This window comes from Berghia stephanieae, chromosome 9 (genome assembly GCF_034508935.2).
Source record: "Berghia stephanieae isolate SIO BIC M18660-M18661 chromosome 9, UCSD_Bste_1.3, whole genome shotgun sequence".
NCBI lineage: Eukaryota > Metazoa > Mollusca > Gastropoda > Nudibranchia > Aeolidiidae > Berghia > Berghia stephanieae.
In genome coordinates, this window is record NC_088368.1 from 40484266 (window position 1) to 40500304 (window position 16039).

The 16039-nt window shown below is 35.2% G+C and overlaps 1 protein-coding gene across 1 annotated transcript in view; it reads left to right on the forward strand.

The window, feature by feature from the left end:
- The window catches only part of LOC144980247 (valine--tRNA ligase-like), a 78750-nt gene that overhangs the window by 45775 nt on the left and 16936 nt on the right, over nt 1–16039 (forward strand). The window contains exons 11-19 of the mRNA XM_078927870.1: nt 3295–3419; nt 5012–5115; nt 5942–6100; nt 7331–7415; nt 8345–8450; nt 9489–9559; nt 11037–11162; nt 11518–11622; nt 14129–14197. Of these exons, the coding sequence (XP_078783996.1) occupies nt 3295–3419; nt 5012–5115; nt 5942–6100; nt 7331–7415; nt 8345–8450; nt 9489–9559; nt 11037–11162; nt 11518–11622; nt 14129–14197 (950 nt within the window). The remainder of the gene's footprint in view (nt 1–3294; nt 3420–5011; nt 5116–5941; nt 6101–7330; nt 7416–8344; nt 8451–9488; nt 9560–11036; nt 11163–11517; nt 11623–14128; nt 14198–16039) is intronic.

Here is a 16039-nt window from a genome sequence, read left to right on the forward strand (position 1 = left end):
AATAAAAATTTTTTTCGCGGCGGTGGTGGGGTTTGAACCTGCGACCTTATTGGTACGACAACTCCGCCTGGCAGGTAAGAGCGTGGCTCTACCGTGTGAGCTATCCACGAACACAAAAATATTCGTTTCAAACCCAAAGTCATTTCTAGATCCCTCTCTCACCCACTTCTTGAGATCGCCGATTCGTTCACCACCATCGCGAAATAATTTTGACCAGCAGTTAAGCTTAATAGCCAATATTCTCATCACAAACATATAACATAGAAACGATTGAGACATTGAGTATGCTCCGGTGTATGGGGTGAATTTTTAATTCAGAAAAGTGAGTGGAGCAGGCACTTATGTTGGTAACAACAAGATATGAAGTGAGTAGAAAAGTGCCAGAAGACAATAGAGAATAAAAATTTTTTTCGCGGCGGTGTGGGGTTTGAACCTGCGACCTTATTGGTACGACAACTCCGCCTGGCAGGTAAGAGCGTGGCTCTACCGTGTGAGCTATCCACGAACACAAAAAATATTCGTTTCAAACCCAAAGTCATTTCTAGATCCCTCTCTCACCCACTTCTTGAGATCGCCGATTCGTTCACCACCATCGCGAAATAATTTTGACCAGCAGTTAAGCTTAATAGCCAATATTCTCATCACAAACATATAACATAGAAACGATTGAGACATTGAGTATGCTCCGGTGTATGGGGTGAATTTTTAATTCAGAAAAGTGAGTGGAGCAGGCACTTATGTTGGTAACAACAAGATATGAAGTGAGTAGAAAAGTGCCAGAAGACAATAGAGAGTTGTCGTACCAATAAGGTCGCAGGTTCAAACCCCACCACCGCCGCGAAAAAATTTTTTATTCTCTATTGTCTTCTGCACTTTTCTACTCACTTCATATCTTGCATATTATATTATATGATTGGTAAACATTTGAGTGTATTCCTCTTAGTTGGGGCCTGTGCTTGTGTCTGGATGAGACTTTTAGGTGATCTCAAATTAAGTACATTGATGGTATGCTCTTGGAATCTACATCTGATCCCTATTTGTTCCCAGTTCCCCTTTGTCTTACTTTCTCTTGGTGCTTTAATTGTAATTCTAGAACTTTTTACTATCCCATTTTCTTCCTTTTTACTGGCGCTGATATAACCTTAATGTTTATTATTATTAATTATTATTAATTTTATTATTATTTTTTATTGTTGTTATTTTATTGTTATTGTTATTATTATCATTATTATTATTGTTATTATTATTATTATTATTATTATTATTATTATTATTATTATTATTATTATTATTATTATTATTATTATTAACTGGGATTAACACCCACTCCATGGCCTAATGGTTCTGACGGACTCTTTTTTTTTTTTTTTGAGGATCAGCCTCTGGCACAGACGACTAGAAAATAATGGTTCTTACATAGATCTGATATTCTCCCATGCAAATATCTTTTTTGAAAAAATGTGGTCTTGTGGTATGACACTCGTTTTTGGATCGGAAGGTCCTGGGTTCGAACCTCGCTCGGCGCATAGTTAAGTCCTTGGAAAAGTCTCTTTACTCATATTCTCTCACCGTACTCGGTGTAAAATGAGTACCTGACCGTTAACAGCGTTGTCTCTATCTGAAAAAAATTATAATATCGCCTAACAGGCGTCGTGTCTCGTCCTACATGGTATGTGTTGCTGTTGGCCAGGGACCCCTTGTAAAACGCTTTGAGCACGTTTAGTTGATATTGCGCTATATAAAAGCTCTATTAAATTTTTATAAAATGTCTTTAGATGAGGAGATCATCGTTGCCACAACCCGTATTGAGACGATGTTGGGAGACACAGCTGTCGCTGTCCACCCCGATGACGAACGGTACAAACATCTCCACGGCAAGTTTGTCAAGCATCCTTTCGCGCCCACTCGCAAAATGCCCATTGTTTTGGATGACTTTGTAGACCGGAATTCGGAACAGTAATATTTTTTTTTTTTTTTTGGACAGATTTTGAAGATGTAGATAATATTATATTTTTTGGAATGCATGCGTTGAAAATGGCAGTTTACAAATTTTGTTTTAAATCAAAGGAAAAGTTGGTTCCGGCATTTTACACTCATTTTTTACATTTAGATTGCCTTCTGAATTTGATAGCAATAGGAAATTGTATGGAAGCTTCTATTTAATAAGCAAAAACAGATAATGTTGACATTTCGGGTTTCCCCTTGATTAACAAAACACGAATGAATAAGACACTAAAGATGAATGAGATATCTGAGAATGGCGTTGTTAACACCCCCATTATGATAATAATGATAATAATAATAATAATAATAATAATGATAATAATAATAATAATAATAATAATAATAATAATAATAATAATAATAATAATGATGATGATGATGATGATGATATTGATAATGATAATGATGATAATGATGATGATAATAATAATAATAATAATAATGATGATGATGATGATGATGATGATGATAATAATAGTAATAATAATAATAATAATAATAATAATAATAATAATAATAATAATAATAATAATAATAATAATAATAATAAATGATAATAATAGACTTATAGAGTGCACAGTATTCTCCCATGAGGCTCTTGGCGCTTTACATCAACACAAAATAATATCAAAGAAAGTACATGTCATCAAAAAACGAAATGTTTTAAGGATTTCTTGAACACAGACAATGATTTGGATTCCTGGATGCTCTGTGGCATAGTGTTCCATACAGAAGGACCAAAATGAGATAAGGACCTTGTTTCCCACCTTTGTAAGAATGCGTGGATAGCCAAATTGGTGGTGTCATTGGAGGAATGGGTTGTCATATTTCTTTCGGAGTTCTGTACCATAGGGCATAAGGGGGGGGGGGGGGGGGGGGGGGGGGGGTCAATGTATTCCAGGCAGCAAAAAACAAAGACACATGCTTTGAATTTGACCCTTTTATCAACAGGCAGCCAGTGTCGTCTTCGAAGGACGGGTGTGGCAGAGTCAAGCCTCTACTCTCGAAAGACCAATCTGGCAGCATTATTTCGTTTATTAGATTGAAGCTTTTTATTCAATTTCACATTGCTATTTGATTTCTACCATAGTGCATGAGTTATTAAAGTAGCCCTTTAGAGCAACAGAGCCTGAGTTTTTGCGGCTTTGTGGTCTTGTGGTACAACACTCACTTTCGGATCGGAAGGTCCTGGGTTCGAGTCCTGAGCGGCGCATTGCTTTGTGGATATTGCGCTATATAAAAGCTCATTTAAAAAAAAAAGACATATCCTAATCTTGGTGCTATTTCCAGGCGCTGTAAAGATCACCCCAGCCCATGACCAGAACGACTACGAAGTTGGCAAGAGACACAATCTACCGTCTATTACCATCATGGACAACAAAGGATTCATCACTGGTGATTGTGGACAGTTTGTCGTAAGTGGTCACTTTTTCTCACCCCTTGAGTTTCTTTTACTTTTATTATTTTTTCAAATTATTTATTTTTTTAGATTTTTTTTTTTTTTTTTTTTTTTTAAACGATTTTTTTGTTTGTTTTAGATTTTTTTTTTTTTTTAAATATAATTTTTTTCTTTCTCTAGAAATTAAGTTAATTTGTAAGCGATCGGAATAACCCAACACCAATGAAAAAGCAAATGTTAAAAAGTTTCCTCCTTTTTTAACTCCCTGTCACTGATCATGTTATTCTTTGTGTTGGAACAAAAGGAGGGAATATAATCTGTATTAAACTCATCTCCCCTTTATAAGCATTCTTTGCCCCTGTTTGGCCTAACGACTGATAACCATTTGATCAATCCTAAAATTGTAGCTTTTGTTCTGTTTTTTTTTTTTTTTTTTGGTGACATTTTCAAGCGGATTTCTTTGAGTTGTACTTTCATATAGTCATTAGACAATCCCATCCATCGCTTTTTGGCTATCAAATTAATTTTGCTCTGTGACTTTAATAATTAAAAAAGAATTGCTGTATTGCTATAGTTTTTGGCTCTTTCCCCCCAAAAGAGTTTGAAGAGTGCATTTTCGTGCGGGTATGTGGTCTAGTGGTATGACACTCGCTTTCGGATCGGAAGGTCCTGGGTTCGAGCCTCGCGCCTCGGCACATAGTTGAGTCCTTGGAAAAGGCTCTTTACTCACATTCTGTCACCGTACTCAGGTGTAAAATGAGTACCTGGCCGTTAACAGCGTTGTCTTTGTTCGAAAAATTGTAATATTGCCTAACAGGCGTCATGTCTCGTCCTACATGTTATATGTTGCTGTTGACCAGGACCCCTTGTAAAGCGCTTTGAGCACATTTAGTGGATATTGCGCTATATAAGAGCTCGATTTAATTTTTTAGGTCTAGTGGTATGAATGGAAGGTCCAATGTTCCAGTTCCACTCTGAGCAGTGCATAGTCTTTGGAAAAGGCTTCTTACTCACATTCTCTCTCTGTATTCAGGTATAAAATGAGTACCGGGATCGTGGAAATAATCGTAATACCACCTAACAAGCGAGCGTCATGTCTCACCCTACATGTTATGTGTTTCTGTTGGCCTGGGCCACTGTTAAAGCGCTTTGAGCACATTTACTGGATACTGCACTATCAAGTTGTCCTCTTCCTCTTCTTCTTCTCTTCTTCTTCTCTCCTCCTCCTCTCTCTTTCTTCCTTCCTCTCTCCTTCCTCCTCCTCCTCCTCCTCCTCTCCTCCTCCTCCTCCTCCTCCTCCTCCTCCTCCTCCTCCTCCTCCTCCTCTTCCTCCTCCCCCTCCCCCCCTCCTCCTCCTCCTCCTCCTCCTCCTCCTCCTCCTCCTCCTACTTCTTCTCCTCCTGTTCCTCCTCCTCCTCCTCCTCCTCCCTCCTCCCTCCTCCTCCTCCTCCTCCCCTCCTCCTCCTCCTCCTCCTCACTTCTCCTCCTCTTCTTCTATTATTATTATTATTATTATTATTATATTATTATTATTATTATTATTATTATTATTATTATATTATTATTATTATTATTATTATGATGGAAAATTACTCTTTTCTACCGTAGGGCATGAAACGGTTTGATGCTCGTCAAGCTGTTCTCCAGGCCTTGAAAGATCTGGGTCTGTACAGAGATACCAAAGACAATCCTATGGTGGTACCCACTTGCAGGTAAGGTCAAAGTTCACAGTTGTTGAGGTCACTTTCATCTATAACTATATTGTCCAAATTCTATTTTTGAAAATTGAATCTTTGTTTTAGAACTAAGTCATTGTTGCTATTTGTGCAATTCTACAGAAATTGTGATAAACTCCAGATTCATGGGTACCTGGGTGGTGTTCCTGACCTCCCATAGTGGGCAGAGAGGCACTTACTGTGTCTTCTATCCCCATATATATGTGTTTTTAAAATAACTTTCTGTCTTTGTCTTGGAATGAGGTTACTTAGTTTTTGTCCTGACCCTGGAGTCCTTGGCTTGGAGGGAAACAGTCAAATGTATAGTTATCAGTGCTGATGGTTTTCCTCGGATCCGCGGATATCCGCGATTTTGGAGTTAGAGGATGAATTTCCTCCTTTAAAAAAAAAAATTACATTTCTGAGTTATAGTTTTGGGAGATGATATTTTTTTCCTTGTAAATCATCTCTCTAATATGTATGTTATTTTTTTTATTTTTAACATATGATTTGTAAACATTTGAGTGTATTCCTCTTTGTGGGATCTTGTGATGGTGTCTGGGTGAGACTTTTAGATGATCTCAAACTAAGTACTTTGATAGTGTGCTCTTGGAATCTACATCTGTTTCCTATTTGAACCAATTCCCCCTTTTCTTACCTTTTCATGGGTGCTTTAATTGTAATTCTAGACTTTTTTACTATCCCATTTTCTTCCTATTTACTGCGCTATGACCTGAATGTGTTGCAAGCATGTAAATCCCTTAAAAACAAAAACAAATTTATAGGTAGGAGTTGATTTTTGTTTTTATATTTTATTTTTAAGTCGTTCAAAGGACGTTATCGAACCTTTGCCCAAGCCCCAGTGGTACGTAGATGTCAAAGAAATGTGTGCCCGTTCTGTCAAGGTTGTTCGAGAGGGGCAGCTAAACATCTTGCCAGATATGTTTATACAGACTTGGTACTCGTGGCTTGAGAATTCCAGGTGAGGTCACACTTTGTGTTTATTTCAGTTTGGGGGCGGGTGTATTGGAAGTCTTCACTGCGGAGAAGAAATGAAATTTTAAGATTTGTTACCATTCGTTTAGGAGTGTTTAATCGTGCAGTTTTGTGGTTTAGTGGTTTAGTGATACTTGATTTCGGAACGAAAGGTCTGTGTTCGAAAAATTGTAATGCGCCATGTCTTGTTGTACCTGTTAAGTGTTGCTGTTAGCTGGGGACCCCTTGTAAAGCATTTTGAACACGCTTAGTTTGTCTTGTGCAATATTAAAAGAAACGCTCAAGCTCTAAACTCAAGTTATTCAAAAGTTGATCTATCTTGTCGAAAACGGTAGGGGCTGCCTGAAGCCGGTGATCGTAAAATACTAATGAAAGAGTGAGAATGGAGAGGCCTCATATGATGGGGACAGTCCAAAAACACGGTATGGCAGCAAAAGTATAATTCAAGTGAATCAACGAAGAAATTCATATGAATCAACATGGAAAAGTATATTACTGCCTACACTGGGACACTTCGTAAACTTAATTGTTGAAACCAACTTCTATTATGGTGGGAACAGTAATACTATTATATCAAGAAAATGGCGCTGATATGACCTAAATGTGTCGCAAGCACCGTAAAACCCTTAAAAACAAACATATCAAGAGAAAGGTATCGACACATTGCATGAAAATAAAGGATTTTACATTCTGTCGTAGGTGCTAAGTGTTGCTGTTGGCTAGGGACCCATTGTAAAGTGCTTTGAGCATGCTTAGTGGATATTGCGCTATATAAAAGCTCAAGTTTTATGCTACCAGATTATATTATTCAATGTTATCAGATTATTTTATTTTATATTACCAGATTATATTATTCTATATAACCAGATTATATTATTTTATATTACCAGATTATATTATTTAATGTTACCAGATTAATTTTATATTACCAGATTATATTATCAATGTTACCAGATTATTTTATTTTATATTACCAGATTATATTATTTAATGTTACCAGATTATTTTATTTTATATTACCAGATTATATTATTTTATATTACCAGATTATATTATTTTATATTACCAGATTATTTTATTTTATATTACCAGATTATATTATTTAATGTTACCAGATTATTTTATTTTATATTACCAGATTATATTATTTAATGTTACCAGATTATTTTATTATATATAGACTACCAGATTGTTTGATTAAAATGTTTGTTACCAGAGACTGGTGTATATCGAGACAGCTATGGTGGGGTCATCGTGTCCCGGCATACTATGTGGGAATTGAAGGACTGGGTGAGAATCAGGTCAGTCAGGGATCGTTTTTCTATCATCATCATCATCATCGTCATTGTCATTGTCATCATCATCATCGTCAATGTCATCCTCATTGTTGATGTCATCATCATCATCTTCGTTGATGTCATCATCATCATCATCCCATTTATTATAATCATCATCATCATCCCATTTATTATAATCATCATCATCATCATTGTTGTCATCAACGTCGTCATCATCATCATCATCATCATCATCATCATCATCATCATCATCATCATCATCATCATCGTTGTCATCAACGTCTTCATCATCACCATCATCATCATCATCATCATCATCATCATCATCATCATCATCATCATCATCATCATCATCATCATCATCATCATCGTCATCCTCATTGTTGATGTCATCATCATCATCATCATCATTCCATTTATCATCATTATCATCATCATCATCATCATCATCATCATCATCATCATCATCATCATCAACATCATCAACAAATAAAAAAATTATCACATGTTTACCTAATTGAGAAATTAGGGAACAGGAGCTGGTGTAAGTTAAACATATGGAAAAATTTGTATGAAACAAAGCAAGAAAAAATAAATAAAAGATCGCATAACCTCTTTGGTCTAATGGTAGCATGTCTGAGTCGAAAGCAGGAGGAGGACTGAGGTTCGATACCCCAGTCAAGGTGGCCTGATTTGTTGGGATTTTTTCTTTTTCCTTTTTTTTTCTTGTATTTTTCTCTCTTGCTATGTTTAAAACAGTTTCATACTCACTTTTTTCACATGTTAACCATAATCGAGTTGTTATCTTCTTTCTGACTTCAAGATTTGTTCAGCTTCCCTTATTTATCATTTTCATTTAAAGGTAAGACGTACGACTCCTGTTCAACCCTGAAATAGTAACTTTTCTTTCCAATTTTTATCTCCCTTTACAGGAAGAATCGATTGACAGATGGGTCAGTGGTCGGACCGAAGAGGAGGCCAGGCAGAAAGCGGCGACCAAATTCGGAGTTGATCCCAGCAAAATCTCTTTGTCCAGAGGTGATAGTGAAAATAATGATCAGACTTTACATTTTAATCCATTAAGTGCTAAACTCTCTGTTTTAAAATTTGGCCAGAAATTAATAAAATATATGAAATTCCTTTTGTTCATCCCATAGGGGAAATTTGTCTCTACGGTCTATTCCAAGGGAATACTGGAATAACCCAGGTGTCAACTGCAGGGCGGCGCGCAAAGTGAGCTAGGGCGAGGTGCCTTGCTACAGGCCACACAGCGCAGTGGCGTGGTGGGTGATCGAACTCGGTACCTTTCGGGTACAAAGCAAAGACCGTACCGCTGAGCCAAACTAATCCTTCAAATATATTCAAAAAATAATTGTTGTGTGATGATGATGATGATGAAAATGGTGATGATGATGATGATGATGTTGTTGATGCCGTTTTTTTTTTTTTTTCGATGACTACTATGTTACTAGTGTGCATCTGTGTGAGTGTGTCTATGTCAATATTGTATTGTTATAAATGTGTAACCAAATGACAGATTGCCACTTTTTGAGGACAATAAAGATTTATTATTATTATTATTATTATTATTATTATTATTATTATTATTATTATTATTATTATTATTATTATTATTTTATTATTATTATTATTATCAATTGTAATGGACACTATTTTGCGATGGTTTGGGAGTATTTCCATTTCCGTTACAACAATGAGCCCATAACAATTAGGGTAATCAGACTTGTAAATAAATACACATTGACTTCATAATAATAATAACAATAATAATAATAATAATAATAATAATAATAATAATAATAATAATAATAATAATAATAATAATAATAATAATAATAATATTAATACTTTATTCATCCATAGGACATTTTTTGTACGGAGATGACGAAATACAGATGTTTAAATTAGAGCCATGATTTATTCACCTCACTCCCCCCCCCCCCCCCCCCCCCCCCCCCCCCCCCCCACCCCCAAAGACAGATGTTTAAATTAGAGCCATGATTTATTCATCTCATTTTCCCCCACAAATTGTATTTGTTTCTCTTTGTTGCTCAGATGAAGATGTACTGGATACGTGGTTCTCCTCCGGTCTTTTCCCGTTCTCTGTATTTGGATGGCCAGACAAGGTAAATTAAATGTCTTCTTTAATTTAAGCAATATTTTGAAAACAAATTTATTCGAGGCTTTGACTATTTATTAGAAATGATTTTAGGTACTATATTTATTTATCTATTTATTTTATTTATTTATTTATGTATTCATTTATTTATTTATTTATTTATTTATTTATTTATTTATTTATTTATTTAATTAATTATTTTGATTTATTTTGCAATTTACTAAAGTTATAATTCTAATGGAGCTTTTATATAGAGCAATATCCACTAAACATGCTCAAAGCGTTTTACAAGGGGTCCCTAGCCAACAGCAACACTTAACATGTAGGACGGGACATGATGCCTATTAGGCGATATTACAATTGTTTCGGACAGAGACAATGCTGTTAACGGCCAGATACTCGAATTACACCCGAATATGGTGAGAGAATGTGAGTAAAGTGCCTGATCCAATGACTCAACTATGCGCCAAGTGAGTCTCGAACCCAGGTCCTTCCGATCCGAAGCGAGTGTCATACCACTAGATCACATCGCCGCACAAAATTGATCTTATGGTATATTTTAGAAATTGGATTTTTAGTTTTAGCACAAAGGCTCTGAAACCACTGGACCAATAATTGTCACCAAATTTTGCATGTTGTTTATGATCGTCATGAAGATGGCTTGCGTGTATTATGAGATTGATTAGACATCGTGATGATTTTATCCAAAAATTCAAATATATTTCATCAAATCCTTTCCAAAACAGACGTCATCATTTTTAGCACGTGGGTTGTGTGTCAACCTTCCGGTTAGCGAGTATTACAATGAGGTTGGAGTACTTGCATTGAATAGATACCAATTAATGATTTCTCTCATTATTATGAATACAATCAATTTCTTTAGATTTATATGAACCATTTTCTCGTCTTAACATTGGAGAAAGAATTCTACGATAAGTGAGCAATATATATAAGTTACGGAATGCGGAAAATATCTCTCCGTGGCCAAATGAAATGCTCCATGCAGTTCTCTTTTGAATCCGAAAAATGTATTGTATATTAACTCAATCAATCCTAGAGACTTTTGCTACTTTTCAAAATTGGAAAAAAAAAATGTATTCAAAATGAGCATGTACATAGATAGTTTTATTCAACTATCATTGACATGTAAAAAGTAAATACATTAGCTTTGATACTACGCCTATAATTTGTCTCAGAAAAATGTAATAAATAGGCATGGGGTGAAAGTAATCCGGGTAAACAACGGATATAGTCGGTGTTAGGGTTGAGTGAGTTAAGACAATAGAAATTGAATTCAAATGTTTTTCAACACTTGAATCATAAATTTCTACAAAAGACGTCTAACTTCTACATCATGACACAAGACTGAAGGGCTAGAGCTCAGGTGGTCGCTGGTTCGGATAAGGAAGTAAGTAAGTAAGTAAGAATCATAAATTTTGAGTGGGGTTTTTTTTTGTTTTTTTTTTTGGTTTTTGATTTTTCAGACAGCAGATTTGAGCAATTTTTACCCAGGCCATCTTCTGGAGACAGGCCACGACATTTTGTTCTTCTGGGTAGCCAGGATGGTAATGATGGGCCTAACGTTGTTAGGAGAACTGCCATTTCGAGATGTAAGTCTTGTTGTTTTTATTAGAACAACTTTTGAAATATATATTTGTCTTTTGGCTGTTTGAGACTTTATTTTTTAAATGAATTAATTGATTAATTATTTATTTATTTATTTATTTATTCATTCATTCATTTATTTGTCTATTTCTTTCTTTCTTTCTTTCTTTATTTTATTTTTTTCTGAGAGTTGGAGACTCAGAATATCATTATTATTATTATTATTATTATTATTATTATTATTATTATTATTATTATTATTATTATTATTATTATTATTATTATTATTATTATTGTTATTATTATTATTATTGTTATTATTATTATTATTGTATTGTTGTGATAATTTCTTGGTTGCAGGTTTATCTCCACGCCTTGATAAGGGATTCACATGGTAGAAAGATGAGCAAGTCCTTGGGCAATATAATCGATCCAGTGGACATGATACATGGCATTAGTCTGCCTGTAAGTGTCTCTCTCTCTCTCTCTCTCTCTCTCTCTCTCTCTCTCTCTCTCTCTCTCTCTCTCTCTCTCTCTCTCTCTCTCTCTTTCTTTCTCTCTTCTCTCTCTCTCTCTCTTTCTCTTCTCTCTCTCTCTCTCTCTCTCTCTCTCTCTCTCTCTCTCTCTCTCTCTCTCTCTCTCTCTCTCTCTCTCTCTCTCTCTCTCTCTCTCTCTCTCTCTCTCTCTCTCTAACTCTTAACTCTAACTCACGCCACCCCCATTCCTTTGTAAGAAAATACATACTTAGATTATTGTACAAATTTATTTCAAATAATTAAATCATAGAGAAAACATTCAAATTTTGTGATTTACTAGTACAAGACAAATTTGAATAATGAAAAGGCAATGGACATGTGTAGATGAATATTGTCATGTTTTCCATGAATGGTCTGATGGCTCTTGATATCAAATGACACTGAAGTCTCACTGGAGGTCAGAAAAAATTGAGCTTAAAAATTTACCTTTTATATAGCGCAATATCCACTAAACATCCTCAAACCGTTTTACAAGGGGTCCCTGGCCAGAGCAACACATAACATGTAGGACGGGACAAGCCGCCAGTTAGGCGAAATTACAATTTTTTAATCAAGACAGAGACAGCGCTGTTAATGGCCAGGTACTCATTTTACACCTGAGTACGGTGAGAGAATGTGAGTAAAGAGCCTTCTCCAAGGACTCAACTATGCGCTGAGCGAGGCTCGAACCCAGGTTAGCACATTAGAGGACTTTATCTTTTGAAAACATTTTCCTTTATACCCAAAAGGGGAAACAACTATCAAATGACAAGGGCAATGTACTTAACAATATAGGAAAGTGCCAGAAGACAATTGAGAATTGAAAAAAATTTTGCGGCGGTGATGGGGGTTTGAATCCGCGACTTTCCTGGTACGACAACTCCGCCTGGCCGGAGAGTCACGCTCTCACCGGCCAGGTGGAGTTGGATAGTTCATACGGTAGAGTCACACTCTCACCGGCCAGGTGGAGTTGTCATACCAGTAAAGTCGCAGGTTCAAACCCCCATCACCGCCGCGAAAATGTTTAAATTCTCTATTGTCTTCTGGCACTTTCCTACCCCCTTATCTCTTGTTGTTACCAACACTTTTCTGAATTAACAATATTGGTAGCAAATATGATTAGGAACTGTGTTTTCAGTCCACCAGTGGACTGAAAACACAGCTGTGTATTCAGTCTACCGGAAATAAAAATATTTAAAAAGGACCAATTATCGTCTATACTTACCTTAATCGATACTGGCGACATTTGTTACTGAGCCTATTATAGGCATCAACAGAAATGGACAGGCATAAAATTTATGGCAATTCAACGGCTTAATAATATCATTTACAGCGTTTTATTTACTCTTGAAAAGTCTTGATTGAGAGTTGTTTGAAATCTGGCGCCTGAAATAGATCTCAATACTGGATATCGATATCTCAATTTTTTGTACTCCCTTGGAAAAAAAATTTCTTCTACACGTTGATACCATTCTTGGTGACTCGAGAAGTTTGATCGCCTTTTAACTTTTAAAATTTATTTTACTTGTACTCCCTTTTAAGATTACTATTTTTAATTTAGAACACAGTTGTTATTGCCTTATGCATTTCTTGTACGTAACAATATGAAACTTTAAAAAAAAAAAAAACAACCCAAAACCGACGAATAAACAAACAAAACAAAAACCAACAACAAAAACCCAAAACAAAAAACAAAATAACAAAAACAAAACAAAAAACAAATTCTTCCCCCCCCCCCCCCCCCCCTCCCAAAAAAAAAAAGAAAAGAGAACAACTTTATTGTTATAGGATCTTGAATATGCTTCAGGGAGCGTCAGAAAGAGAGAGAGAGAGAGAGGATGTGGGAGAGATTAGAGATAGAGAGAGATAGATAGATAAATAGATAGAGAGAGAGAGAGGTTTACGACTGCTTTGTAGCTACTTGTACTCGCACAATTTATTTTTTCTTTCTTTTGGCTCCTATCCTTATTTATAAAGTTACGGGCTTGGGACACTTTTGGTGTAGGCAATATCGGCGTTAGCCGCAAGGAAGATGATTCTACATTATTTTAAGGACTATATTGTTTTTATTTATATAGATAAAACTTTGTAAATGATATTATTAAGCCGTTGAATCGCCATCAATTTTATACCTGTCTATTTCTGATGATGCCTATAAGAGGTTCATTTTCAATGTCGTCAGCGATGATTAAGGTAAGTATAGACGATATTTGGTCCTTTTTTAATGATTTTATTTCCGGTGGACTGAATACACAGTTCCATATAATTAACATAAAAGAATATGTTCTCTAAGGGGACATAATTCATAACAAACTAACTCAGTGATAATATTATGTGATTTTCTTCCTTTGATCATTCATACAATAATTTTATAAAATAAAAGTCAGTCATTACAAATACATGATGTATGTTGAGAGTATCTCTTGTTGTTGTTTTTTTTTTGTCGATCTGTCTAGGATCTGAATGAAAAACTCAAACAGTATAACTTGGATGACAAGGAGCTCGTGAAAGCCACAGAGGGACAGGTATATATATATATATATATATATATATATATATATATATATATATTTATTTATTCTCACCTTGTTTTTTTTACACATTCTCCAACAGCGTTGTTTCATCCAGAATTCCTGGAATCATCAGGGAGGTTGTTTAGAGCTGTTTGGGAGCTATATATATATATATATAAATATAAAATATGAAAATTTGTAGGGATGCTTGCATTTAGGTAGAGAACTTACAACACCTGCCAGCCAAATTAAAGAAGCCAGCACATAAAACTCTTGTGTAACCATAAACATTTATAGTCTGATTGATATAATTTAAGGAGTACTTATCACTAATGGTCTGCCTAAAAACAATAAGAAAGCTGAGTGACCACAATTTCGTTCCATCTATAGTACATATTCAGAGATTTCCATGCGCTCTTTAATGTTTTCCTTTTCCTAGGACTTAGCTTACGCCGCTGAGAGTGGGACTCGAACCTACCAGTCCATAGACGAGTGTCATTCCACAAGACCATAGTTATATACCTGCCAAATCTTACGAATTTTTCGTTATTTTACTAATTTTAGACAAATTTCATGGCCAAATACGAAATTTTATGGAGTTTTACGAATTTTAAATTCTTAGTAATACTTAAATAATAATAATGATAATAATAATAATAATAATAATAATAATAATAATAATAATAATAATAACTACAATAATAATAATGATAATAATTATAACTACAATAATAATAATAATAAAAATAATAATAATAATAATAATAATAATAATAATAATAATAATAATAATAATAATAATAATAATAATAATAATAATAATAGTAATAATAATGCATTTCTATAGCGAATAAGCATGACGATGTAATGTTGAAGTGATCATCAATGTCAAAGTGTGGTTGCCTGTACACAATTTCATAAATTACTAATTTCCTTGTCAAATTACTAAAAATTGACTTAAAAATTACTAAATTTGAAGCTTTCAATTTGGCAGGTCTGTAGATATAGAATAATAATGATACTCTTCTATTGCACGATTTGCCGAAACCTCAAAGTTCTTTACAATATCACTTGGCAAATCGTAAATACACTCATACCGTCGTACCAAAAGATCCATAGAATAGTCGCACACACCAACTATGCAATCATTGGCAGGGCAATTCACTCACTGTGTCTTATATGCCCTATGTTTTTTCCTACTTGGTTTCTGTCTTTATCATGGAATGAGATTACTTGGCTTTGCCCTGACCCTGGCCAGAGGCCTTGGCTTGGAGGGAAATAGGTAAATGTACAGTTACTGTTTTGAAAGATGATGTATTTTCCTTATAAATCATCTCTCTATTATGTACTTTTATATTTTCTGTGGCGGCGAATCGACTTCGCTTGATAACCTGCCTGTGGGCAGCATGGCTCAGCGGTACGGTCTTTGCTTCCTACCCGGAAGGTATCGAGTTCGATCACCCGCCGCTGCGCTGTATGGCCTTGAGCAAGTCACCTCGCCTTAGCTCAATTTGGCACTGCACTGCGGCTGACGCCTGGGTTATTCCAGTCTTACCTTGGAATTGACCCTAGAGACAAATTTCCCTTATGAGATGAATGAAGGGAATTTTATTTACTTTATTCTTTATTTTCTTCGTCTTCACTAGAGAAATTCAAGCGTCGATTGAAGACATTCCTATTCCGACAGGCTTTCTTTTCATTATGTGTATAATTAGCGTTGTTCGTGTACTGTTTTAGGGCTTCATGATTAAGTTAATCTATGTTATGCGCCCAGAGCCCTCCTGATGAAGGGATGTTTGGCGCACTATAAATCTATACCATTATTATTATTATTTTATTATATTTTATTTTATT